This window comes from Natrix helvetica (assembly GCF_964273705.1).
Source record: "Natrix helvetica genome assembly, chromosome: 16".
Taxonomy (NCBI): domain Eukaryota; kingdom Metazoa; phylum Chordata; class Lepidosauria; order Squamata; family Natricidae; genus Natrix; species Natrix helvetica.
Window position 1 is genome coordinate 2,626,660 of NC_138563.1, and position 27,511 is coordinate 2,654,170.

General features: G+C 51.4%; 2 protein-coding genes across 7 annotated transcripts; both read right to left on the reverse strand.

Annotated features, from left to right (window-relative positions):
- Nucleotides 1-2,996: 2,996 nt before the first annotated feature.
- On the reverse strand, nucleotides 2,997-7,898 carry PYGO2 (pygopus family PHD finger 2). The gene is made up of 3 exons (XM_081967947.1): nucleotides 7,013-7,898; nucleotides 5,378-5,427; nucleotides 2,997-4,902 (listed from the first exon to the last, which is right to left on the reverse strand). Exons 1-3 carry the CDS (start codon nucleotides 7,308-7,310, stop codon nucleotides 3,814-3,816), a joined length of 1,437 nt encoding a protein of 478 aa, XP_081824073.1. The 5' UTR covers nucleotides 7,311-7,898; the 3' UTR covers nucleotides 2,997-3,813.
- Nucleotides 7,899-8,030: 132 nt separating this feature from the next.
- Nucleotides 8,031-27,426, reverse strand: SHC1 (SHC adaptor protein 1). 6 transcript variants are annotated; one of them, XM_081967945.1, is made up of 14 exons: nucleotides 27,277-27,413; nucleotides 23,012-23,061; nucleotides 16,967-17,128; nucleotides 16,498-16,568; nucleotides 14,958-15,021; nucleotides 14,614-14,733; nucleotides 13,977-14,030; nucleotides 12,779-12,830; nucleotides 12,064-12,190; nucleotides 11,575-11,749; nucleotides 11,277-11,337; nucleotides 10,942-11,082; nucleotides 9,885-10,141; nucleotides 8,031-9,327 (listed from the first exon to the last, which is right to left on the reverse strand). In XM_081967945.1, exons 2-14 carry the CDS (start codon nucleotides 23,045-23,047, stop codon nucleotides 9,199-9,201), a joined length of 1,449 nt encoding a protein of 482 aa, XP_081824071.1. In that variant the 5' UTR covers nucleotides 23,048-23,061; nucleotides 27,277-27,413; the 3' UTR covers nucleotides 8,031-9,198. The 6 variants fall into 6 exon arrangements, 5 of the variants coding, with proteins under 5 accessions (XP_081824071.1, XP_081824069.1, XP_081824070.1 ...); XM_081967943.1 differs by lacking the exon at nucleotides 27,277-27,413 and adding an exon at nucleotides 27,006-27,048; XM_081967944.1 differs by lacking the exon at nucleotides 27,277-27,413 and adding an exon at nucleotides 24,563-24,835.
- Between the last annotated feature and the right edge of the window lie 85 nt (nucleotides 27,427-27,511).

The following is a 27,511-nucleotide window of genomic DNA, read 5'->3' on the forward strand; positions in this document are numbered from 1 at the left end:
AAAATAATTTAAGGTGTGGGTCTCCAGAATGACTAAGCTGGATAGAGCAGGAGAGGGACAGCAACAGCTGAATTTAAAAAATAAAAATATTTCCCCATCAGGCAGCTCCGCCTTCCATGCTTCGAGTCTCCGCCTCTCACAAAAGCTGGGGGGGGGGCTGCATAAGCTAAGACACCCCCCCCCCACGAGTAGGATTTGCAAGCGGGGAGGAGCTGGGGGCACAGATGCCAGGGGATCCGCGGCTCCCCGTCTCCAAAATAAACTAAATAACGCTAAAATAATAATAATAAAGGAATGGAAAGGCTCCATATGCTGGGAAGGATGATAGCTTTGGTCAGAGGTTGTTCCTTGACGCGCTGATGTTGTTACCTAGATGGGTCAGGAAAGGTCTTCAAGGAAATAAACCAGCTTACAGACAATGGAGGATATCTCATGTTTCCTTCCTTCCTTCTCTCTCTCTCTTCCACACAAACCCCTCTCTTGAAGGTCTTCAAGGAAATAAGACAATCTAGGCCTCCTTATTCCTTTCTTTCTTTCCTTCTCTTTTTTCCTCCTTCCCTTCTCATCCCTCTCTTCTCTACAAACCCCTCTCTCTTGTAGTATTGATGATGTTACCTAGTTGGGTCAGGAAACGTCTACAAGGACACAGCCCAGCTCCGAGAGCATCAACGAACCCTCATTTTTCCTTCCTTCCTTTCCTTTCTTCTCTTTCCTCCTTCCCATTCCTCTCTTCTCCACAAAATCCACTCTCTTGTAATACTGATGATGTTACCTAGTTGGTTCAGGAAACATCTACAAGGAAACCACGAAGCTCAGAAGGCATCATGGGGCCCTCATTTCTCTCTCTCTCTCTTTTTCAGCTTGTCGATCAGAAAAGGTCAGCAGTTCAGCGGTTCGAATCCCGAGCGCCGCGTAACGGAGTGAGCTCCCATGACTCGTCCCAGCTTCTGCCAACCGAGCAGTTCGAAAGCAGGTAAAAAACGCAAGTAGGAAAATAGGAACCACCTTTGGTGGGAAGGGAACAGCGTTCCGTGCGCCTTCGGCTTTGAGTCGTGCCGGCCACATGACCACGGAGACGTCTTCGGACAGCGCTGGTCGGCTTTGAAAACGGAGATGAGCACCGCCCCCTAGAGTCGGGAACGACCAACAGATATGTGCGAGGGGAACCTTTACCTTATAGTTACATTAATATAATCGTGATGAATATAACAACAAATATGTGGATTATAACTGTTCAAATAACTGTACCCAGATCACAGTTTGATGGAAATGGAAAGTAATATAAATAAAACATGGGAGAAAAAAAAGGGCTCCTAAAATTACACTAGCGAGGTTAGAATTAGGGATTTGGGGAGGCTTGGCTAAAGAAACTATCAAAATTCGCGGCACGGATTCAGACACCGGGTGTCCCTTCCTGCCAAGAAAGTCAATTTTCTCCCTCTTTTCTCTTGTTGGATCCAGGAATTTTCCATCCTGCTTGGATCTGTCTCATCCCTGGCCAGCAGAACGAAAACCTTTTGATTTTTGTGCCTGGTGCCAAAATGCTTTTTAATCCCTTCTGGGCAACTCGTCCTGGCACAGAGCACCGGTTGCTTGGTGGTGGCGGCGGCGGCGGCAACTTCTCGGACAGGATGAAAGGCATCAATCAAGGGAGGACAAACGCAGGAACAGAGGGTGCTTTTTTTTAAAAAAAGAGGCCAGGACACTGCGTCTTTTTTTTTTCCTGGATCAAATATCCTGGACCAAAATTTCTTCCCTTCCCTCCCTCTTTCCCCCCCTCACAGCATTGGCATACGGAGAGGACTGGATAAGGAGGGCATCTTAATTCAGTTGGCTCTCCGCACCCGGAAGCTTTGCGACTCGTGGACCTCAAACTCCCGGAGAGAGGCAGAGAAACTTTGAAAACTTGTGGGCTTCAAACTCCCAGAATTCCCTAACCGGGTCTGGGAGTCTTTTAAAAAGAGTTTGTGAACCCTTGACTCAAGTTGATCTCCGGAGTGCCTTTTGAGACGACGGGGAGAAAAAGAAGTTTTTCTAATGTTATTGACTGATTTTTAACTTGCCCTTTATATTGTGTGTTTTTCTTTTTAAATAAATCATTCAAGGCGGCAAGCAGAGCTAATATTCTTCCCTGTTTCCTCCAGCAACAATTGTGTGAAGTGGGTTGACGGCAGGAGGGAGGGGCTGGTTCTTAAGTCACCCAGCTTGCTTTCATACAGGGCTAGAACTCACCTACACCCGGCGATTGGTTCAAAGTCATGCAGCTGGCTTTCGTGCCTAAGGTGGGACTGGAACTCACCGTCTCCTGGTGATTGGTTCAAAGTCACCTAGCCAGCTTTCATGGCTAAGGCAGAACTAGAACTCACTGTCTCCTAGTGATTAGTCCAACTCACCCAGCCAGCTTTTGTGCCTAAGGACAGACTAGAATTCATCATCTCCTGGTGACTGGTTCAAAGTCACCCACCCAACTTTCATCCTTAAATCAGAACTAGAACTCACTGTCTCCTGGTTTCGAACCTAGCATCCTGACCAAACTGGCTCTTATTATACCCAACTCCAAATGTTATAAGGGGACTTCAAGTTGTGCCGACGTCTCGTTTCTTGTCGTCTTCTCTGCCTTGAGGGATGGAAGTGAGTGCGTTTCACAAAACGGGGACCTCGAGACACACAAACACATCACGGTGAGGCCAAAAATACATCTGAAATCTCACCACCTAGACAAGAGCCTTTTTCCAGTTAACGCCAGCTGAAATTGGTACAAAATTCACTTTGTTTTTAATGTCCGCAACATTAAAACACGAGGGAGGGGTTGTGTATCAACCCAGCTATACCTTGCCTCTCCCCCGCCCTCCCTCTCTTTTTTCTTCACCCCCTCCCCAGTTCTCTCTCCGCCGAATGTCCAGCAGGAGAGAAACAACGATCAAAGACACATCCGTTAAGCACTTGAACAAAAACAAGTCCGACGGAAAGAAAAACGGAGACAGCGACCCAAAAAATGTCAGTTGGGAAAATTACCGGAAGGCGAACGTAATAATAATAATAATAACAATAATAATAATAATAATAAAAAACAGGTCCCAAGTTGGTTCTTGTTTGTTTTAAAGTCTTAGGAGAAAAAAAAAGGGCCATAGTTTTGTCATTCTGTCAAGTTTCTTTTGAGCCAACGAAACGACCGTCTACAGCGGAGGGTTCCAAAGTTTTAAGTAAGCGCGGAAGCTCCAAATTCAGGAGCAGCACCCAGACCGTGCTCAGGTTGTGTTCTTGTAAGACTCTCTTCCTGTCAGATGCCCCTGCAAAAAAACCCCTCCCCCCTTCCAAATAAGAGGTATATATTACTTGCATTGGTGAATTTACTGGAAGAAAACCGGACGATTTTGCGGCGAGACCAAACGGAGGGACGGGGCTGAGCCGAAACTTGGAGGCGGATGAGAGGAATGGAAGATGGGAGGGGGAGACTGGGAAAACGCCCCCTCCTCTCGCGCTCTCTCTTTTTTGTCAAGGCTTTGCAGTTTTAAAGAAAGGTTGTGGGTTGAGGAGGGCGAGAGACAAACTCAGGAGGGACCACAACGCTCCCGGAGTGGATGAAGGCGTAAAATGGGTCTTGCGGCCATCCACTGCAGTCTAACTTTGTACCCAGCAAGTCCAGGGTCACGAGTGAAACCCACTGGAGGTTGTGGGGTCTTTTTTCTCAGCCGCCCAAAATTCTCCAGGGATGGGATTTGGTGTCCCCCTCCTCAGCCACGAGTGTCTCGTAGTGGTACAAACCGGATCGGCCGTCCTTTCTGCCCACCGGGGCGACGACGGGGGGAGGTCTCAGCCGTCGTTGGCGGCCACAAGTTGCCCCATGCTCTCCCGGATGTAGACGGACTGGATCTCCTTGGTCTTGAGGCAGAAGTCGCAGGCCCAGACAGCCGAGGCCTCAGTGGTGAGCAGCCCGTAGGCGTTCTCCGTCATGCCCGTACACTCCCGATGGAACCACTTCTGGCACGATGCCTCGCACAGGATGGCGTCTTGGTCGTCGTTCACTTCGCTGCGGCAAGCGCCGCAGGGGTACACCAGGCCAGGCGGAGGCTGGTGGCCCGAGTTGCCAGATGCCTTGCTGGTGGGGGGCAAAGGGTTGCCTTCGGGGGTCCCGGTGGGGCCGCTGTGGCCGGTGCTGTTGGGCGGGAAGGCGGGCTGGGTGCCGTTGACAGCCGCCGGCGAGCCAGTGTGCTGTTCCTGGTTGAAGCTGTTGGGAGGCGGGTGGAGGGGCTTACCGGTCCCACTGTCTTCGGCAGAGGGAGGGAAGCTGGGGTCGGGCCCCGGGAAGGGGCTGGGGTTAGGGGGCAGGCTGGAGAGGTTGGGGTTGGGGCGCTGCAGGGGGGACTGTCCAAAGAGGTTGGCGGGCTGGCTGAATCGCTGGGCCATCGGCGGTCCGCCTGGAGGGTTGAGAGCCGGCCCGGAGCCCATGTCCCCTCCGCGAGGGGGCTGCCCCATGGTTGGCGACATCATGGGGCCAAATGCCCCCATAGGCCCCTGCATGATTTGCCCTCCGGGGGGGCTAAAGTTTTGTCCCAGCGGCTGCCCAAAAGGTTGCCCGCCGAAGCCCATCCCGCCGGGTTGAACGTAGCCAGGGTTTTGGGGGGGCATGTTGAATGCCGGGCCCATCTGGTTGGGTCCAAAGGGGGGCGGCTGCCTCCGCATGGGCTGGGGACCCCCGCCGTAGCTGGGCGGGACCTGGGGGCCCATCGCCCCTTGCATGCGGAAGTTGCCAAAGGGGCCGGGGTTGCCAAGGAAGGGCGCGGAAGAGGAGCCAACTTTGGGGATGGCAAAGTCATCTTCAAACGGGTTGGAGGCCACCAGGTGATCGACCATCGGGGTGGGAGGGGGGGCAAACTCTGAGAGGTGGGAATAGGAGGGGCCCTGCAAGAAGAAAGAGGCAAATAAGCAGACCGGCATTCCTACATTGGCCAGAGAGGGGGCCTTACAATCACAGTCTCCAGCAGGGGGCGCTGGAGGCCAATAGATCTGGAAGATACCAAGTGGGGGGGAAGAGAAGATTAGACTAACTTATATGGGCAATCCTCAATTTCCCGCGATTGAGACAAAATTTCCAGCTGTGTTACCGTCATAAATTCGAGGCACTCCGTGACCAGACCCGACTTTATGATGTTTTTTTTGCAGTGGTCCTTAAATGAATCACTGTGCTCATTAAGCCAATCTGCATTCACTAACGGCTGTTAAGAGGAAACCCATTCTTTTACATGGCCATTAAAAAAAATAGCATATATAAATACACGATGGGAGGGAGGAGTATGGGCGTAAGAACCCAAGGCTGTCTCGAACCCAGGACACCTGAAACACCCCCTCCCACCCACCCACCCTCCCCCAAATATACCTGCGTGTTGGACTTGCGACGTTTCTTCTCGGGACTCTTCATTTGAAGACCTGACCAAGGCAAGAAAAGGAGAAATTGAGAATATTGATCAGTCGTCGTTCGGGTCAAAGTTGTCTCAAAGGTGCTTTTTTTTTCCCCCCAAATGACATCAGGACTGTTTTTTTCTCCCTTTTTAATAATAATCATAATAATGATACCAATATGAGGTGATAGAAAAGATGAGATGGAGGGTAATAATTGGGGGCCTATTTTTCTTTCTGCATCTGTCTCTTTTGTTTCTTTCTTATCTTCCTCTTTCTCTCACCCACTCCTCTTCCTTAGCCACTCTGTTCCTCCCTCCCTCCCTTTTTTCTTTCTTTCTCATCTTCTCCTTTTCACCCATTCATCCTCTCTTCTCCTTCCTTCCTGTCTTTCTTTTCATCCACTCTTCCTTATCCACTCTTTTCCTCCCTCCTTCCCATCTTCTCCTCTCCTTTCTTTCCTCTTCACTCACTCGCCATCCTCTTCTCCTTCCTTTCCGTCTTTCTTTCCTTCTTTTCAACCACCCTTCCTTATCCACTCTTTTCCTCCCTCTCTGTTCCCCTTACTTCCTTTCTCATCTTCTCCTCTTTCTTTCCTTTTCACTCACTCTTCATCCTCTCTTCTCCTTCCTTTCTGTCTTCCTTTCCTTCTTTTCATCCACTCCTCCTTATCCACTCTTTCCCCCCCTCTGTTCCCCTTCCTTCCTTTCACATCTTCTCTCCTCTCTTTCCTCCTTTTCACTCACAGCTCATCCTCTCTTCTCCCTCCTTCCTTTCCGTCTTTCTTTCCTTATTTTCAACCACTCCTCCTTATCCACTCTTTTCCTCCCTCCCTCCTTCCCTTCTTCTCCTCTCCTTTCTTTCCTCTTCACTCACTCGTCATCCTCTTCTCCTTCCTTTCTGTCTTTCTTTCCTTATTTTCAACCACTCCTCCTTATCCACTTTTCCTCCCTCCCTCCTTCCCTTCCTTCCTTCCTCATCTTCTCATCTCCTCTCTTTCCTCCTTTTCACTCCCTGCCTACCTACCTAACCAACCAACCATATAAGCGTGGGTAAATATACTTAGGCCTAAGACGCTACTACGAGGGCTGCTGTTAGGTGGGTTATGAGTGCAAAACCTGCCCCCAGGGAGCCATTGGGATGCTTTTCACCCTTGTGACAAGTGGCAGCAGCCTCAATGCTTGAGGGTGGCCTATATATAACTTTATATATATTATACATTATAGCTATTTATTTAAAAAAAACCAAAATGACATTCCAGGGCCATGAAAGCTCCCTTTCCTTCATGTCAGCCTTCCTACCTCGCAGGGTTGTCGTTGCAGGGGGGGATTTTGGTTGGAGGTTGGAAGCCTACCTGGCAGGGGGGTTATTTTGGAGGGGGAGGGGCTTAAACTACCCCCCCTTGCAATGAGCAGCACCAGCCCGGCTGGGGATGATGGGAGGGGGAGTCCCACGTATGGGAAGGGAGCTCCCTGGCAGAGGACGGACCACATTGCCCATCATCCACTTTCCCGGTTGAATTTCCACCTGCCCGAGTAAGAGAGCCCCCCCCCCTAGCAACGCCGTCTCCGGTCTCCATGGCAACCACCCCTACCCCTCCCCGCTCCTCCCTTACCGGCCTTGCCCTGCTTGCGGCCTGGGCCCGTAGCGAGGCTCCCCGGCGGAGGCGGCAGCGGCGGCGGAGGAGGAGGCGGACCCGGAGCAGGCGGAGCGAGGCCTACTCCCCCCTCCAGCTTGTCGGGGTGCGGGGCCGCCATAAGAAGCGAAGCGGGCGCGGAGGCGAGGCGGCTACGAGGGGCCCGGAGGCCCAGGCCGCGCCATCGCGACGCGAGCCGGAAGCGGAAGCTGATAGAAAGGTGGGGAGGGGAAAAGGGAAGGGAGAAGAAACACGAGCTTCCGGTTCCGGGCGACATGTTGCAGGCGGCTTAGCTGTCCGGCTGTTCTGGGCGCCCCCTCCCGTCTTTCTCTGTGGTTCGAAAATTTAAAAAAAAATAGAAAAGAAAAAGGCGCCTTTCCGAAGGCGGATGGAGCGTGAAGAATGGCGGTGACGTCACTAGCCGGCGCTGTTTTGTGTCCGATGGTGATGACGTTGCTGAATTAGAAGCTCATGGCAGGAATAAATAAACATTCAACCATCTTGAGTCCAATTTCTCCTTTTCCTTTTTCCTTCTTCTTTTCCTTTCCTTTTCCTCCTTTTTCTTTTCTTCCTCCCCTTTTCCTTCCTTTTTTTGTTTTCTTCCATTTTCTTCCCCCCCTTTTTTCTTTTTCTTTCTTTTCTGTAAATTTCTATTTCTTCCTTTCTCTCCTCCCACCATTCTTCCTTTTTTACTTCTTTCTCATTCCCCTTTCCTTTCTTTATCTTTCTTCTTCATTTTCTCCTTCTTTGCTTTTCTCTTCTTTCTCCCTTCCTTCTCCCACTCATTTCCCCTTTCTTCCTTGTATCCACTTCCCTCCTTTCTTCATTTATTCCTTCCCTCCTTTTCCTTTCCCTTCCTTCTTTCTTTCCCTCTTTCTTTCTGTTCCTTCTTTCAATCTTTTTCTCCTTTCTTCCCTCTTCCTTTTCTTTCTTTCCTTCCTTCTCTTTCTCCCTCCTCAAAGAGAGAGAGAGAAAAAAGGCACCCAGTAGCCACACGCTAAAGAAATACCAACCTTTAATAATAACTATTTGATTTCCTTTGGTATAATCATCAGAAAATCAAACTGATACAAAGTGTGTATAAAGGACATGGAGAGGAGGGGCTGAGGTGGGCTTGGGGGGGGGTGTCCCACAGAGTAGCGGGTACAGGCACAGTGATAAGAGAGTAAAGCTACACATTGGCCTCGGATTATAACAACATAACATGCAACACCAAATTATCAAACTTATGTACAGAAACTGGGAAGAAAACCAGCTTCAATGCTGGAAGACAAACCCAATTTTTCTCCCCTTCTCTTTTCATCTTTTTTTGGGAGACCCTCACTTCAGTTTTGGGGCTGTCTTCTTGGAAACTATCCCAAAATTCAGGGAAAACGTCCCTTAACCCTGAGAGGGGTGCTTAGCCTGGGCTTTTACGGGTGGGGAAAAAAAAAAGGGGGGATAAATTATGAGGCAACTGTGACGGATCAGAAGGTGGCAAGTGAGAAACGACTGCCCCCTTTCTCCATCCTACAACCTTTTCCCCAAACCCCAGGCAGCGCTGTGAAACCCTCCAGAGGAATCTTGCATAAAATCTGACCTGAAAAAGGTTCAAGGCACACACAGAACATATATAAAAATGCGTGAGCGGGGTCTGTGGGCAGCGAAGAGAGAGGATTCTGCCTTCCAGACCCAAACCCTTTTCTTTCCCTTTTTTGTGCTTTAAGCAATTATCTCCCCGGAAAGAAAATCCTTCGCGGGGACTTTGGCATTAGTCGCACTTGCAGAAGACACAACGAGGCACTGGGGGTGTGGCGCATGAAAGATCCGCCCCCCCGTCTATACCGTTACAGTTAGCGGAGGAGACAAAAGTTGTCCAAGGCAAGAAGGGCTTCCTCTAGAACTGTCAACGCGACCGAAGCAAGACCGTTCTCACCGAGGACTAGAAACCTGGCGAGACGGCGCTTCGCTCCAATCAGGAAAAGCCGGGCCCTGGCAAGACGTAGAGAGAGGTGGTCTGGGAGGGCACGACGGGTCCCTTCGACCCCAGGAAAATGCTTTGGCAGAGGCGACAGCCCATTCTAGCCGCTGTCAGAGGAGTCCATAGGACCGGGGAGAAAAAGAGACGCGGAGGAATCCCCGCTAGAAGGGCGTCGTTTGTAGTGATGCGTCTCCGGTTGTCGGGCTTATGGCCTCCGCTCGACGGGCTGCTGTAGGCACAGCTCGCTGCCGGCCGAGATGATGGGCAACTGATTGTCCATATGGTGGCTGATCAAGTGGCTGACGCTTTCGAAGCGGTGATCCTTCGTCCGAACCTGGATGGGAAACAAATCAGCAGATCATCCTTGAATCGAGCCCCTGCCGCTAAGCGAGGCAACCGTTAAGCGAATGGTCCCCAACTTTATCGCCTTCCTGGACCAACGTGAAGGGAATCCCTGAGGTTGTGACGTTAGGAACGCAGCTGTTAAATGAATCCGGCTTCCGAATGGATTTTGCGCGTCGGAAGCTCGCCAAAGGGGATCAGTCACCTGACCTCTGGACACTCGACTGTCGTAAGCATGAGTCAGCTGCCCAGTGTCCGAATTTTGATCGCATGACCCTGGGGAGGCTGCGACGGTTGTTAAGTGTGAAAAACAGTCTCAAAGTCACTCAAAGACAGCTGATAACTGTCAGACGGCTCTGGCCCCCTCTCTGCCTCCGACACAGAGCCCTCCTCAGAGCCTTCCCCAGACTCCAGGACTGGCCCAGGTTCCTCCCCAACCCTCCTCACTGTCTGACTCTGCTGCCACCTCCTGGCTGCTGGAGGGCCACAACACATCCTTCCCCGAAAAACCCCTATAATACACACACACACACCCCGAGCCCCACCTACCACTCCCTCCGGATCGACGAGAAGAAGGTGTTTGGGCTGTCCTCCCTGAAGTCCGGTCAGCACATACTGTCCCGGCGTGGTGGTGCTTTCCCGCACCAGGAAATCCCCATTGGCTTGCAACAGCTTCTCTGACTCTTTGCGGTTGATCTGTCCATGATACCATACTTCCCGCCGGAGCTGCTCCTCCATGGTAGCTGGTGGGTGGGAGGGAGGAGTAGGGGGTGGCGGGCCCCCCCGCAAGGCATCCTCAAAAGGCTCTGGGAAAGAAATCCGCCGTTAGGAGTGATCTATTATAGGTTGTTCTCGACCAAAACAGAGAGGGAGGTTCTCCTCTCCCCCCCCCCCCGGTTTTATGAGCTTTCCTGCCACCGTTGTTAAGGGGAACCACCGCCGTTAAAAGTTAGTGACGCGGTTATTAAGCGAATCTGGTTCCTGGGTCACGAAAAGGAAGGGGTTTGCGGGATATTGCCACCGTCATAACTACGAGTCGGTTGCCCAGTGTTGTCTGAATTTCAATCGGGTGACCCTGGGGATGCTGCAAAAGTTGCACGTGTGGAAAAATGATCGTAAACAGCAGCGTTGGAGGGGACCTTGTAAGGCCATCTAGTCCAACCCGCCTGGCTAAGCAGGAGACCCTACGCCCTTTCTGACAGATGGCAGACCGGTCTCTTCACGAAAGCTTCCACGGATGAAGCTCCCACAATTTCTGAATAACAGTTGGACGGGACCTTGTAGGTCATCTAGTCCAACCCCCCGCCCAATTTTTGACCCATGGCAGTCCAGTCTCTTCTTGAAAGCCTCCAGGGATGAAGCTCCCACAACTTCCGAAGGCAACTTCTGTTCCATGGGTTGATTGTTCTCCCTGTCAGAAAGTTCCTCCTTATTTCTAGGTTGAATCTCTCCTTGCTCGGTTTCCATCCACTGTTCCTTCTTTGTCCTTCAAGGGCTTTGGGAAATAGTCCGGTTGTAACTTCAGCCACTAAACAAACGGTTGGAAGTAGAGGACTACCTGTTACCGGAACTGCCAGTCCCTCCCGCCTCCTCTTCCGCTACTCACTCATGTCAAAGAGGTCTCTTTGGACGCTGCCGTTGGAGGTCGCGTTCTGGATGCCCGCCTGCAATTTTTCCAAATTTTGCACATTCACGTAGGATGGGTCCACCACGAATTCCGGGCGGCCAGGAGGGCCCCGGTCCCGGCCTGCAAGGGGAGGGAAACAGGATGGGATAAAAAACTCCCAGAATTCCCCAGGCAGCCTGCTTTAAGAGGGGTCGGCTTCAATTCCCAGAATTCTCCAGGCAGCATGCTTTAAGAGATGGGTGGGCTTCAACTCCCAGAATCCCCCAGACGAGATTTAACTTAAAGGCGCCCAAATTCATTGCTGGGTCACCTACCTTGTGTGATTGAATGTGGCTTCTTGGACTCGTAGTCCCCAGCAATCATTTGTCCGACAGGCTATGGAAAGGAAGGAGGTTTAATTGAAGGTTCAAATGAATATTTTAAGTCCCGTTTTCCCGCAGCTGAATATTCCTGCAATCATCGTCTTTTAACGATGGGCATTTGAATGGAACTGAGTATTTCCTGGCCAGATGCCCTTCATGTTGCCGAGGAGGAGTTTTGTTCAGCAGATATATATACATATATAGACGTCTGCATGTACATCGTGCGTAATTGTCAGTAGGGGGAACTTACCAAGGTGGCCCCCAAATTATTGGGGGTCTGAGCCACCGCAGCCCCTTCCCGCAAACGCAGGTCAACGACCCCTCCTAAGGGAGGTTCCTTTCCCGGAAAATCGTTGTAATATTGGTGGTCCGGAAGCGGCGTCTCTTCCTCTTCGTCCCAAGCGGAGCCGTCGAACCCGGCCATCCTGATCAGGAGTGGTGAGAGAACGATATTAGGAACACAGGCGGTGGTCCTTGTCTTACGACCAAAACAGAAAGGGGATGGCGCAACATCCCGGGGTTGTAAATACGAGTTGCCAAGCATCTGATTTCGTGACCACGGGTATACTCCGACGGTTGTAAGTGTGAAAAAACGGCCCTGTTCCTTTTTTCCCCCAGTGCCGTTGCAATTTCGGACGGACACTAAACAAACTGTGGTAAGTCGAGGAACACCTTCACGTACAAACCTCACCACCACCCCCGCCCCAGGCAGCGGGTTCAAATCCTGCTTTTGCCCTACCTGTCGTGGGGCGTGACGAGTTTAGGAGGATTCTTAAGGTATTGCTTGAAGCGCAATTCGAACGCTTGTCCGATGGTGCTGATGACATCTTGGGACAAACCGTCGGGGCACTCCAGGATGTGGCAAGCTGCAAAGAGACCCCCAAAGAAAAATGGGGTGGCCTTTATTGATCGATTATTGATTATTGATCATTATTATTACGGATTATTTGAACCCCAGGTGCCTATGGAGGGGAAAAAAAACACCCTACAGGCAATCCTCAGCTTTACAACAATGGAGCCTGAAAATTGCGCAGCTCACATTCGTCAAGTGAGTTTCGCCCTGTTTTACGACCTTCCTCGCAATCCGTCGTTAAGCGAATCTCTGCAGGTGTTCAGCTAGAAACACCGTTGTTAAGAGAAATCCGGATTCCCCCGTTGGCGTTGCTTGCCGGAAGGTCGCAAAAGGAGAACACCCCGACCGTCGTAAATGTGAGCCCGTCCCCAATTCGGATCCCGTTGACCGCAGGAGAGGTGACAACGGTCGCTAAGTGTGAACAGCGGCCCTAGGTTCCTTTTCTTCAGCGCCGTGGTCATTTAGAGCGGTCGCTAAGTGAACAGGGTAAGGCCATCGTGTCTCCAAGCCGAATTGATTAAAGGTGAAACGGGTGGCAGGAAAAGAAGCCAGGATCAAGCCAGGATCGGAAGATCCAAGCCGAGATGCCGGGAAAACGTACCTCGGTGATTGACGGGGTCTTTGGCAACGTAAGCGACGTATTCCGCCGTATCCTGGGGGAAAAATGCAAAATAAGTTGAAGACCAGATTTAGGGAAAAGGTTAAAAAAAAAAAATTACACACGCGTGTAAACTTTTGCGCAGTTGTACGAAAAATAATACACGGATTTTTGGAAGTGATAGCCTACTGTCGCTGTGAAAATAAACAACAGGGAGTCCTTGGGCTTATGATCATTCATTTAGTGACTGTTTGTGGCTACAACAGCCCTGAAGAACGTGACTAACGGCTGTGTTTCACCCTTATGACCGTTGCCGCAGCCCCGTGATCGCGCGATCAACATTCAGACATTCAAACTAACTTGTATTTATGTCCCCGTGTGTGTGTGTGTGTGTGTGTGTGTGTGTGTGTGGTCACGTGACCCACTTTAACGATTGTCTAACGAGCCATATCAATTCACTTAACCGTGTGACCCATTTAACAACTGCCCTGATTCCCGTAGCAACTTAAGAGAGGTCGCAAAATGGGACAAAAGTCACTTTAACAACGGTCTCCGCTTAGCCCGAGAAATTTTGGGTTCCATTCCGGTCGTAAGTCGAGGACTGTCTTGCCGATGAAGAATAAAGCCCCCGATTAATCCGCAGGTTGAAGGCTGAACTTCCGTTCCTTAATCCCCAATTAATCTTAATTCATTACCGAAACGTTAATATTTGTTTTTGCATTTAATACGAAGAGGATGATCGGAGTGGTGTAGTAGCCTCACAATCAGGAGGCTTGTGAGTTCGATCCTAGGTAGAGGCAGATTCTTTCCTCTCTGGGCACAATGAGAATATATCTGCCGAAAAAAACTCCGCTCTGGTGACAGGAAAGGCATCTGGCCATGAAACACTCTGCTAGCTTCACTCAGTTGCCCGCATTCCATCCCACAAGGATTATGGCGTCGTTAAAAGGGGATGACAAGAAATCCACTGGGTCTTGACAGAGAGGAGGAGGAGAGAGGAAAAACAAGCTGGCAGGAGATCAATTTAAATCCACCGGGATTCTCACACCAGGGAAACACCGGTGGAATCCTTTGATCGGATTTAGCGCCCAAAATCCTTCGTTATTTTATGCTCGCTTCAAATAATGGCGGGATCAACTGTAGGATTTGGGGGTGGGGGGTAAGAATTTGGGGGGGTGGGGGGAAATATTATGATACTCACCGGATCCCCTCCGGAAGCGAATGAGATCGATTGCATATGGTGATTGGCGATGATCTACACATCGAAAGGAGAATAAAATTGAGAACGGATGTCGACCAGTTTGAATCAGAACAAACAAAACCCAACAGAAAGTCTTCGGCTTACAACCGTTCGCTTAGTGACTATTCAAAGTTGTGACGGCCCTGAAAAAAAGGGACTTTGGACCGGTTGGACTAGATGACCTCCAAGGTCCCTTCCAACTCTGTTAATCTGTTAATTTATCTTTTATTCTTCTTCATCATCTCTTGTGCAAAACACCACTGGACTTCAAGAGAGAGAACATTTAAAAAAAAAAGACGAAGGAACTCTAAATGGGGTTGGACTAGATGACCTCCAAGGTCCCTTCCAACTCTGTTAATCGATCTTTTTATTATTCTTGATTATTATCATCTTTTGTGCAAAACGCCACTGGATTTCAAAAGGAAAAAAAAAACTTTTTTGGGGGGTGGGTGAAGACCCAAACAATTTGGGGCCTGGAGAGGAGGTTTTTTTTCCCCCTCAGCATCGCGCGATGCACGTCGCAAAACGAGACCTTGGTTCAACGAAGCCGACGGCGGGGGGGGCGGACGCGGACGAAAGGCGGAAGAAGGAACCTCACCTGTTTACAGTCGGACGCCATGAGGTTCAAGCTGCTGGTTGAGATGGTCAGCGTGATGGGCATAGCGGCGAACTTCAGGTTGGTCTTACCCAGGATGGAGTTGAGCGCCCGGCCGCAGGGCTGCCGAAGAGAGAGAGAGAGAGAAAAAACACCAGAATTCAGGCAAGTCCTCGACTTACGATCGTGACGGAGCGACCCCAATTGAGGCTGCTAAGCGGGACGCTTCTGAAACTAATTATGAACAATAAACTCAGGCCGCCCGGAAGCTGGCATGTTTCGGGGGTGGGGGGGGGTTGTCCTCGACTTACGGCCAGAGAAATGGCTTTCCAATCTCGTCGTCTTACCTTCCTCCTGCGGACGGATCCCTTGGTGCTGGGCACGGCTTCACAGACCAGCCCTATAGCCTCCCTGCAGGGGAGGAAGGGGAGGAAGCGGAAGGAGGGGGACATTAGAGCAGGTCAAAGTCCTGAGCTTTGGGCGTGAATTGGGTGAAATTTGGGAGGAGGGGGGAAAACCCACTTTTTTTGAGGAGGGGGGATCCCACATATCCCCAGCCCCCACCCCTGGAGAGAGAGGAGGAAGTGGGGAGGGGGAAAATCGAGAGAGCGAGACCCCTTAAATGTTTGATGAGGCTGGATCAATGCTTCCTGCCATTGGTGAATTAATTGGGGTGGAGGGAGACATAGTCCATGAAGCTTCTCCAGCCCCCTCCAGCCGCTTCCTGTCCATTAATGGACTGGACTGCAGGGGGGGGGGGGAAACACACACACACACACAAATACACACAAGCACACCTCTCTTCCTTCCCGTTTTAACTCTTTGCTGTGTGGGGCCTCCCCAGGAGACAGTCTACAGCGATGTTTTTCAGACTTTATCCGCTTGGTATAAATCGAAGTTTCTATTACAAGGGACTAAGCATGTGTTTCTCAAAGTGGGCAACTTTTAAGACGGGCGGACTTCAACTCCCAGAATCCCCCAGCCAACATCCTTGGAGATGGGTGGACTTCAACTTCCCGAATCCCCGAATCAGCAGGTTTTAAGACATGCAGACTTCAATTCGCAGAGTTCCCCAGCTAGCGTGTTTTAAGATGGAGATAGATAGATAGATAGATAGATGATAGATAGATAGATAGATAGATAGATAGATAGATAGATAGATAGATAGATAGATAGATAGATAGATAGATAGATAGATAGATATAGATAGATAAAATATAGGTAGATAGATGATAGATAGATAGATAGATAGATAGATAGATAGATAGATAGATAGATAGATAGATAGATAGATAGATAGGTAGGTAGGTAGGTAGGTAGGTAGGTAGGTAGGTAGGTAGGTAGGTAGATAAATTGGATAGATTAGATAGATAGATAGATGGATAGGTAGATATTAAATAGATAGATAGATAGATGATAGATAGATAAAGTGGATAGATTAGATAGATGGATGGATGGAAGGATGGATAGATATAGATTGGATAGATTGATAGATGGATGGATGGATAGATAGATAAAGTGGATAGATTAGATAGATAAATGGATAGATGGATGGATGGATGGATGGATAGATAGATAGATAGATATAGATTGGATAGATAGATAAAGTGGATAGATTAGATAGATAGACAGACAGACAGATAGATAGATAGAGGTTGGATAGATAGATATAGATTGGATGGATAGATAGATAAATAGATAGATAGATAGATAGATATAGATTGGATGGATAGATAGATAGATAGATAGATAGATAGATAGATAGATAGATAAAGGGGATAGATTAGATAGATAGACATAGACAGACAGATAGAAGATAGATAGATGATAGCATGGGGGGGGGCTCTTCCCCCCCCCTCCCACCTCCAGTACTGCTAGCCTGCTCACCTGGTAACTTGAGTCCTTGTGCCGAAATCGAGAGCCCGCATGGACTGCAGCACTTCCACGCAACCCATGTACTGCGGGGCGAGAAGGAGAGCAGAGGTAAGAAACGCGAAGGAAACGGGGCGTGTGCCGCCCTTTTATTCGATTTCTAATCATTTATATTCGGATTCTTATTCAGTTAAGCACCGTGTTACTCATTGAACAACTGCAGGGATTCCCTTTTAAAAAAAACACACAACTGCGGTGAGAAAAGTCGCAAAACGGGAGCAAAAAAACCCTTAACAAATGTTTCGCTTAGCAACGGGCTCAACTGCAGTCGTTAAAGTGAGAACGACCTGTATCTACAACGCGGCGGGGAAACACCGACCTTCCTGAACAAGGTTGCAACTACTCCCTGCCCCTTCCCCGCTCCCTTGTCGTCCCCCCACCCCAAGTGTGCAAGCCTCACACAACCACCAGCCTTCTTACTCACCCGGACCAGGTAGGAGACTCCGGAACCCATCACCTTGTCGTCCCGGTGCAGCCAACCCCGGCTGGGCTTGTTGACGAAACTCCCGTGCCGCGTCCACTCCTCGCCGCCCAGCTGACCGCCTTCGACCCGCATTTTCTTCCCGCAACTCAGTTTGTTCATATCCTGGGAATAGAGACCGACAATCCCCATTGAGTCCGGCAAGGCCGCGGTGCACGGAGAGTCTTCGGGGACTCCCGGCTCACGGGAAAAAGACCGCAGGTTCAGCAAAAATGCCGGATTCGCGAGTTTCAGGTTCGCCATTTTGGGGAAGAAAGAACACAGCGTGGTGGGGCTGCTCTCCGATTCGGGGTGCTCCCCCACAGGCAGCATGGGGCTGAGGGAGGACGAAGACCCCGAGCCAGTCAGCGACGGGACAACCCCGAGGGATGAGGAAGGGTCAAGAGACGGGCCCTCCTCGGCCGCGGGGCTCCCTTCGTCCAACGTTGGCGATTCGTCCTGCAAGTGGGTGTATTTGCTTTTTGGAAGGAGATCCATTTTTTGGGGGGGGGGAGGCTACAAAGCGGCAAAGAGGAGAGAGAGAGAGAGAGAGAGAGAGAGAGGCGACCGCGAGGGTGATGGTCAGGATCCCCCCAAAGTCCAACTTGATCCCGACGAGGCGTCTCGGTAAGTCCCTGCTGGCATGCCAGAAACAGGGAGGACTTCCGCCGACTTCTGCTTGGCCCCCCCTTTGCCCCCGAATCACAACACCCCCCTCCAAATCAGGCAAGCCATCCTAGTGACTCAACAGGAATCGTCCCGCCAGGTGACCGGTGACCCCGCACGGCCCCGGAGGAGGAGAAGGCTGAGGTTTTTGGTCTGTTGCTGATGTTACGGCCCCCTCCGTGAAGCTGTTTTAGAAGTCCTTGGCCCTTCCCCTCCGGCTGCAGCTCCACCTGTTGAACCTCTGCCCGTGTGCAGCCACCGAGAGGAAGACGTTTTGTCCGTCGCCGATGCTACAGCCCCACAGGGCTGTTTTTAGACGTGCCTGGCCCTTCCCCTCCGGCTGCACACCGCCACCTGTTGAACTCCCGCCTGCCTTGGCACGGCCTCGGAGACGAAGAAGGTGAGGCCTTGGGTAGCGTCGCTGGCATTTCCCCCCCCACTAGGGGGCCGTTTTGAGAAGTCCCTGGCTCTCTTCCCCTTCCAAGCTGCAGCACCACCTGTTGAACTTCGGCCCGTCTCGGCTGCCGCCTGTTGAACTTTGGCCCGTTCTCGGCTACCCTTCCGACGCCCGGGGAGTCCTCATCCTCTCCGGTCTGTGCAAAAGTACCAAGGACGTGGAGGAGCCTGGCAAATGCTCAGCTCCGGTGGATGCGTCTTTCCGCCTCTGGATCGCAAGCATCAGGTTGGTTATCTGTGCCAAGGGGTGGGGGCATCAAACAGCTGTTTCTCCTGTGGGGGGGGGGGGGTTGGCCGCAGCGGTGGCAGCCCCCAGGAAGCCCCACAAGGCCCCCCGTTAAAGCAGTGCCCATTCACCGATGGCCTCGCGTGCCACGATGGAAGACAATTTGAGGATGGTCTCGCCCAGCTGTTTGGGGAGGGGGGGATTCAGCCTTTCAAAGTCCCAGGAAGGATGGGGAGTCCGTTTAGGGTGGCAAGAGATGTCTGGAGCCCCCTTTGGATAAGTAGGGGGACGCGATGTGGGGGGGGAAGAATCCCCTCTCCCCTGGTTTGCAATTCCTGCTCCAGCTTTGCTCCCAGCTGGCTGGAAAAATCCTCTCCAGCCGGGGGAAGGCGGAGAAGGGGAAAAGGGAAGGGCAGAGGCAAGAGGCCAAGCCACCCCCCTCTCCCTCCCTCCCTCCCCCTGCAGGCCTGGTCACTGGCTGCTAACAAGGGGAAGGGCAGGGTGCTGACTCACACCAGGGCTTGCCTTGATGAAGAAGGGGTGGGGGCGACGGATGCAAAAGAGATAGGAGGAGAAGGGGGATGCGCCAGGAAAGAGGGGGGTGGGTGGGAGAGGCCGCTTGGGTTGCCCGAGGCGGGTGGGGGGGACAGGGCATGGGTCAGGGTGACAGTTTGGGGGTGGGGAAGGGGGGAAACAGAGCGACAATGTAGGGCGTAGGTCTGCGCCAAAGGGGTTTGGACAAGGGAGGGCAGAGCCATGCGTCCGTTTGGGACTGCTTTGCCCATCCGGAAACCCGTAAGTCGGGGCAATCTTTATCCACTTCTGGGTCTCAATTCCCTTGCAAGTCAAGGGAGGGGGTGCAACGGCCCTGCAAGGTAGGACAGGCAGAGCTGCTCGCCTCCTGGGAGGGGGAGAGAGAAGGGCTGCGGGAGGGAGGAAGGAAAGGAAGGAAGAACAGATTGGAAGGAACTTTGGGCCCCTGCTCAAGAAGGAAGGATGGAAGGAGATAGAGAGGGAAGGAGAAAAACAGATAAAGAGAGAGAGAGAGAGAAAGGAAGGAAGGATGAAGAAAAGAAGAAGGGAGGAAGGGAGGGGAGAAGGGAGAGAAAGAGAGAAAGAGAAAGAATGAAAGAAAAAAGAATGAAAGAAAGATAAAGAGAGAGAGAGGGAAAGAGAAAGGGGACAGACAGATGATATATAGACAAACAGACGTAAGGAGGGAAGGAGGAAGGGGAGGGAAGGAGGAAAAGGAAAGGGGGGAAGCAAAAAGGAAAGAATGAAAGAAAGGAACGAAAGAAAAAGAAAGATAGGATAGATGATATATAGACAAACAGACGTAAGGAGGGAAGGAGGAAGGGGAGGGAAGGAGGAAAAGGAAAGGGGGGAAGCAAAAAGGAAAGAATGAAAGAAAGGAACGAAAGAAAAAGAAAGATAGGATAGATGATATATAGATAAACAGACATAAGGAGGGGGGTGAGGGAGGAAGGAAAGAGAGTGAGAAGGAAGGAAAGGAAGATCATAGAAGGGGAAAAAGAAGGAAGGAAGGAAGGAAGGAAGGAAGGAAGGAAGGAAGGAAGGAAGGAAGGAAGGAAGGAAGGGAAGCGCCTGAATTTTGATCATAGGGACCATCTTTAAGTGCCGTCGTAACGCCGAACGGTCGTAAGTCCAGGACTACCGGTACAATATCTGCCTTGGGCTGCACTTGCAAGGTTTTGTGTTACTGCCGTCGTTAATGCAAAGATCCATTGACACAGCCAGCTAAGCTGCGGTTTCCTTAACAGTTTGTTGACTTCAACACAAAATCTGCTTTTCGCATCAGGCGCGCAGGAAGAAAGAAAAAAAAGACGCAAACCACATTTGGGGTGGAGAAGAGGAGGAGGAGGAGGAAGAGGGCGCAAAGCTGGCAACAAAGCAAAAGACAGAGCTGAAATCCGGCTGCCCACCAAACCGCCTTCCGACGAAGCGCCCAACTCGCCCTCGGAGGGGCTGCGATGTGTGACTTCCTCCCCCGCTCCCCCTCCCCCCCAAGGGCAAACTTTGCAAAAAAAAAAACCTCCTTGTCTGCAAGGAAGGGACCACACATTTTCCAAAGTTGGGATTGCAAATCCCCCGAAGGATCAGATTCTGTGCCCTCCTCCAAGACGGGTGGATGTTATACAAGGGACGCCGAATCGTTTCATTCAGTGTTTCTCGACCTTGAAAATTTTAAGAGGGGTGGACTTCAACTCCAAGACTTCCCCAGTTTGCATGATTTTAGAGGGGTGGGCTTCGACTCCCAGAATTCAACAGTTTGCATGATTTTAGAGGGGTGGGCTTCGACTCCCAGAATCCCCCAGTTTGCATGATTTAAGAGGAGAGGGCTTCGACTCCCAGAACCCCCCAATTTGCATGATTTAAGAGGGGTGGGCTTCGACTCCCAGAATTCAACAGTTTGCATGCTTTAAGAGGGGTGGGCTTCGACTCCCAGAACCCCCCAGTTTGCATGATTTAAGAGGGAAGGGCTTCGACTCCCAGAACCCCCCAGTTTGCATGCTTTAAGAGGGGTGGGCTTCGACTCCCAGAACCCCCCAGTTTGCATGATTTAAGAGGAGAGGGCTTCGACTCCCAGAACCCCCCAATTTGCATGATTTAAGAGGGGTGGGCTTCGACTCCCAGAACCCCCCAGTTTGCATGATTTAAGAGGAGAGGGCTTCGACTCCCAGAACCCCCCAATTTGCATGATTTAAGAGGGGTGGGCTTCGACTCCCAGAACCCCCCAGTTTGCATGCTTTAAGAGGGGTGGGCTTCGACTCCCAGAACCCCCCAGTTTGCATGATTTAAGAGGGAAGGGCTTCGACTCCCAGAATCCCCCAGTCTGCATGATTTTAAGAGGGGTAGATTTCACGTGGGTGAGACTAGAAGACCTCCGAGGTCCCATCCAACTCTGGCATTCCGTTATTCTGTTGTTGTTGTTTTTCCCTTCTGCACCAACTAATTTTGGTGGGCAGCCAGCGATCGCTGGAGACCGAAGGCCGTTTCCTGGACAGTCCATGTCCGGCCGTGGGTGGGTGGGTGGGCGGGCAGTGGCAAAGCCCCCTCCTCCCCTTGTTTGTTCCTTCCTCTGGGGAGGGAGGGTCAGCCAAAACCCCCAGCTGGAGACAGCCAAAAGAAGGGGAAAAAAGAACAAGCAAAACAGAGGAAGGAGTGGGATGAGGGCCGGATGCTCGGCTGGTTTTTCTGACCTCGTTCCAGGACCGGGGGGGGGGGGGGGGTTGGGGGGGGGGTTGGGAAGGGAGGGGAGGAAATCACCCTCCCCCCTCCCAGGAGACCCTCCCTGCAGCCCTCTTACTTCCTTGTAAAACCAGGGAAGGGCAGGGGGCAGTTGCTACAAGCTCGTACGGCCAAAGGTTTTGAATTTTTCGTCAAACATTTCGGCCTCAAATTGCAGCAGCCCCCACCCCCCACCTGGCCAGAGAGACGGAGACTACATAGCCCCTCATTCCCAGCAGTGCCGAAGTCCAGCACCATTGGAACAGGGGTGCAGGAAGAGGCTGCCTTGAAAGGAAGCGTGAATGCAAACTTTCTAGATGGGCTTTATTTAAAAATAATCCCAGTTTTCCAAGTTTTTAAAAAATTTATTCAGTGCAATGCTTGTTATTGGGAAAATCCCCCAGCTGGACTGCTTTAAGAGGGGTGGGCTTAAATTCCCAGAATCCCCCAGTCAGCCTGTTTTAAGAGGGGTGGGCTTCGACTCCCAGAATCCCCCAGCCAGCCTGCTTTAAGAGGGGTGGGCTTCGACTCCCAGAATCCCCCCTAACCGGCATGCTTGCCTCCAAAGGCCACTCTGGAGATCTATTTAACGCATCTCTCTCTTCATTCTGCCTCTCGCTCAGTCTATTTCAAGCGCCCGTTTATTTGCTCCAGAAGCCACCAAATCTGTGGCTGCAAGGCGCTAGTCCTCATGAAACCCACCCGTCCTCTGTCACTTTCAACAGGGCAACAAGGTTCGATCTTGCCCCCCCAACCCCTCTTGCAGAATAAGCACTTAAAAACAGCCGACAGATTCACCGCGCAGGGAACAAAAAATATTTGCCGATGTCCCAGCTATAATTATACGGTGACGGAGAGTTATACCTGGCTCAATTCCTGGTGCTTTTTTGACTTCTATTTCCTGCTTTACAAAGTGTCCCCCCTTTTTTTACAGCCCAATAGGTGAAGCTTCCTGGCTTGTACAAACCACGACTGGTAAAAGTTTGAGCCCCGGTTTCCTCCCCCAAAAAAACCAACAAAAACCGCGGAGGTTTATAGGGAAAACTTGAGTCTTTCTTCCACCTCTTTCGATAAGTCTCGTGCGCGTAAACCCTGGTTTCCAGGAAATAAACCACAATCAGCTGCGTTCTCGGGGTGGGTGGGTGGGAAAGGCCAGGATAGGAAGTTGAAACCATCACCCCGTTTGAATGCCGTCACCGCTTTAGAGAGCGAAGTTCAGCCAATCTTTAAGCCGCGGGGACTTCAACTCCCAGAATTCCCCCCTCCCCTTCCAGCGGCGTGCACGGAGGGGCTGGGGGATTCTGGGAGTTGAAGTCCAGCAGCCATGTTGGGATCGGTCAGAGGAGGCAAGGAAGAGCAGCTGAGCAGCCCAGCACCGTATAAGCAGGGAGAGGGAGGTTGCCCACCCTTACCGTATACTCCATTCCGGGCACTGGAGAGCTGTTCATCGCGGGAGCCAAACCTGCATTTTGGTGACAAAGAAGGAATTAAGGAGGGGGCTCCGAGGGGAGGGAGAAGGGGCTGGAGATTTTGAGGGAAGGGGAGAGGGGGGGAGGCAGGAAGACGATACTGTCTTCGTTCGTGCCTTGGGGTCGTTTTTTTCTCAAATTTGGTGACTTGAGGGGTGGGCTTCGAATCCCAGAATTTCTCTCTCTCTCTCTTTCTTTCTTCTTCCTTCCTTCCCAGAATTCCTCAGCTAGCATGCTTTAAGAGGGGTGGGCTTTGACTCCCAGAATCTCTCTTTCTTCTTTCTCTCTCTTTCTTTCCTATCTTCTTCCTTCCTTCCCAGAATTCCTCAGCCAGCATGCTTTAAGAGGGGTGGGCTTTGACTCCCAGAATCTCTCTTTCTTTCCTATCTTCTTCCTTCCTTCCCAGAATTCCTCAGCTAGCATGCTTTAAGAGGGGTGGGCTTTGACTCCCAGAATCTCTCTTTCTTCTTTCTCTCTCTTTCTTTCCTATCTTCTTCCTTCCTTCTCAGAATTCCTCAGCTAGCATGCTTTAAGAGGGGTGGGCTTTGACTCCCAGAATCTCTCTTTCTTCTTTCTCTCTCTTTCTTTCCTATCTTCTTCCTTCCTTCTCAGAATTCCTCAGCCAGCATGCTTTAAGAGGAATGGGCTTTGACTCCCAGAATCTCTCTTTCTTCTCTCTCTTTCTTTCTTTTCTATCTTCTTCCTTCAGAATTCCTCAGCTAGCATGCTTTAAGAGGGGTGGGCTTCAACTCCCAGATTTTTTCTTTTTCCTTCCTTCCTTCCTTCCTTCCTTCCTTCCTTCCTTCCTTCCTTCCTTCCTCAGCCAGCGTGCTTTAAGACTTCAATTCCCAGGATTTTTCTTTCTTCTCTCCTTTTTCTTTCACTCTTTCTCCTTCCTTCCATAATTCCCCAACCAGAATGCTTTAAGAGGGGGTGGGCTTTAACTCCCAGAATCTATCCGTCCTTCCTTCCTTCCTTCCTTCCCAGAATTTCTCTCTCTTCCTTTTTCCTTCCTTCCTTCCATTCCTCAACCAGCATGCTTCAAGACTTCCACTCCCATAAATTCTTTCTCTCTCTCCTTTTTCTTTCTCTCTTTCTCCTTCCTTTCTACAATTCCCCAGCCAGCATGCTTTAAGAAGGAGGTGGGCTTCGACTCCCAGAATTCCCCGGCCACTCCTGCTGGAAGGGAACAGGTCTTCCTTCCAAGGGGGACCGATCAGAGGGACTGTTCACTGCCAGAGAACCACGGAGAACCTCCATGTGCCAAGACAGTCTATCTGCAAAGTCCCGCTGGGCAAGGAAAGGCACTTCCAAGCCTCTGCGATTAGGGGATGGGTGGGCTTGGAAATGAGGAGGGGGGATGCTGGGGAATATTTTATCAAACCAAGAGGGAATGGCAACTTTTTTGGGGAGGTGGGTGGGATTATCCTGGTTTGCTATAATTATACATATATTGGGGAGGGGGTTTCTTGTTAACTAGCCCAAGATGCTTACTCCCCAACTTCATTTTCTCCCACACCGAACGGCCCAAAAGCAGCGTCCAAATTCCACTTCTGCCGCAGAGATCAAGGAACCCCCCCACTTCTTCCCCAAAGGGAAGATTTCAACCCCGCCAAGCCCAAACTCTTCTGCAGAGCTTCCCAAGGCGGGCACAGTCTATCTGACAGCTTCCCAGAAGGACGGACGGACGGTTTTCCTCCCAAAACAAAAGAGGAGGAAAAAAAAGTTGCTTTTTCGTAACACACCTTCCTCGTCCCTTTTGGGTGGCTTCGGAGTGGGGGAGACCGACAAAAGCCACAATTTTGGGGACGGAGACCCAAAAGATGAGAGCTCCCCCCCCCCGCTACCTTTTTAGCTCACTCCTCTCCAAAAAAAAAAAAACCCGCTTGCATAGGAGCAGAATTGCATTTCCTTCGCTTCGGATCCTCGCTTCGGAAGCCAAGAGAAACGTGGCACTTCCCCCCCCCCCTTCCAGGACTTCAGGAATAAAGTAAAAGGGGGGGTCTCAGCCACAGGGGAAAACCCACCCTCAGCACTTTAAGAAACGGTGGTGGTGGGGGTCTCCAACCTAAAAATACGAGGAAGGGGATAGATGGAGCGCCAAGCCAATTTCAAAGTGAAAAAGCCCAGCCTCACGGAATTGCGTGCCAACTACGAGGAGGAAATGGGGAAGGGGGGGAAAAAAAAGAGAGGTTTATTTAACTTTTTAAGGCTTTAAGGATCCTCTTTGTTCTTAAGGGGGGAAGGAGAGAAAGAAAGCAAAACTTAAAAAAGAAAAACTGACCTGCAGGGAAAAAAAGAGGATGGTGTAGTAGTCCCCTTTTTTTATTTTCCTCCACTCCAGTTTTGAAAAAAAGGGATGAAATGGGAGAAGGCAGAGCTCTCCTTCTGAAGGGGAGGGATGATCTCCGCCTGCCCCTAAAGGGATCGGTCCCCGCTATCCGATTTGGGGGCTGCATTCGTCACTCTTTTTTTTAAAGAGGCAGCTGGAAAGGGGGGGGGGAGAAATAGGACAGTGGGACGCAGGTTTCTTTTAACTTTCTTTTGCACAGAAATGTTTTAAACAGAATTTGGGTTGAGAAGAATCGCCCGGGACGTCCAAGGAGACGAATTAAAGTCTCGGTTTTGGAAACTTGGCTTAAGTTACCAGCAGCAAGGCTGGCTCTCCCACACCATAGAGAGACACATGCATGCACCCCCCAAAAAAAACCTGTCAATGAAAAGGGTGCAAACAGGATGCGGCTTGCCAAAATTGGACCCAGAAAGTTGGTGGTGGTGGAAAGAGGCAATTATCGGTTCTTTTAAGGGGGGAGAAAATGCCCCAACGTTGGATTAGGGGTGCAAAGTCAAATGATGAAGTAATTTGACCCCCCTTTCCAATTTTGCAATATGCAGCCTTGCAGCAAATCCTAGTCATCAAAGTAAATTAATCCTGCCCCCCCCCCAAACTTTGCAACCTAGAGAGACCGACATACCCAGCAGCGGTTTTTTCCGCCAGGGCAACGGGATTTAACAATAACGGAGTGGGAAGGGCCTTGGAGGTCATCTAGTCCACCCCCTGCTCATGCAGACCTGTACTAGGGGTTTGAACTGAAATCCCCCCCTTCCCCCCCCCCAGCGCTCTCCAGCTATGGAGGCTCAACCTCTCCCCCCCCCCAAAAAAAAAACCTCGGAGGGTTCCAGAGACCATCATCCACCCCTAACGGGCCGGACACTCAGAAAAAACAAGCAGATCACGGGCGCTTTCTGCAAAACGGTCGCATTCTCGTTTTGGACGCCACCCTCCCCTTCCCTCCTCGGGTGGATTTTCCTCCCATCCCCGCCGACCCCAAAAGCGGAGCTCGCTTCGTTCTTCTTTCCTCTCCTTGCCCCTTTTCGGGGTCGAGGAGGAAGCCGCAAGGACGAGCCGAGAAGCCCTGCAGAAACTCCGGGGAGGGAAAGGAGCCCCTTAGAAAGAGCGAAGCGCTTGGGAGCAGAGCGGACGTCACGGACGCGGTTTTCCCTCTGGTCCGGCAGGCTTTCCCGCTTCCGCCCCCCCCTTCCCACGAATTTTTTTGAACGGTCTTCCCTCTGGTCCGCAAAACACGGGTTTCTGCCCACCCCCTCCTCTATTTCGCATTCCTTTCCCTGCCCGTCGCTCAGACAGGAGGCGGGGAGGAATAGTCTGGCCTCGTCAGTCTGTGAGTAAGAGGTTAGTAACCCGCTTCGATTACAAAACGGCGTTCGAGACAGCTCGGGAATCCTCCCCGCGGCGCTTCCACGGAACTCGAGGGGGAACTGGTGGAAGGGTGCGGATCCCACGCCGCCCAACCACCGCCCCGATTTTTCGGGAAAACGAGCAGCGCTTTTCGACACCCGGGACCGGCCCGCTTTGAGCCTCGCGCCGCCGCTCCTTAAAATGTAAGAGGTAGAGCCTCCAGCAACAGGGACAATCTACCTGTCCACGCGTCTCTACGAGGCGCCTCTCTCCCTTTCGCCACGCCCATCCCGCAAGGCAGCGGTTTGCAATGAAACGACGCAGATCAAATGAACGTCGCAAGGGGGGGGGGGTAAGAAAGACCGCGCAGCGCAGGCCTCCCTCGCAGGGCTGTTGTGCCAGCTTTTTCCCAGCAGCGCTCGAGTAACACCCCCAACTGGCCGACTATGCAGGGTTACGCGGTGCAATTAATCTTAAAAAAGAAAGTAGGGGATAGTGAACCCCTTCTTACCGGGATAGCCGCACCATTGGAGGGGGCAAAGGCGGCGGACTGCGGCTGCTCCGACAGCGCCTCACCGACCAAACTTCTGGGGCTCTGCCCCTCTCGCCCCCACCCACCAATCGTTTCCGGGTTTCGTCCCGCCTCGAAGGCAGGGTTTCTTACTCCACCGCCCCTTCCCTTCCTCAGCCTTTCCTACGCTTCCGGTAGCGCCGCTCGTGCCTTGCAACTCGCTTACCCCACGCCT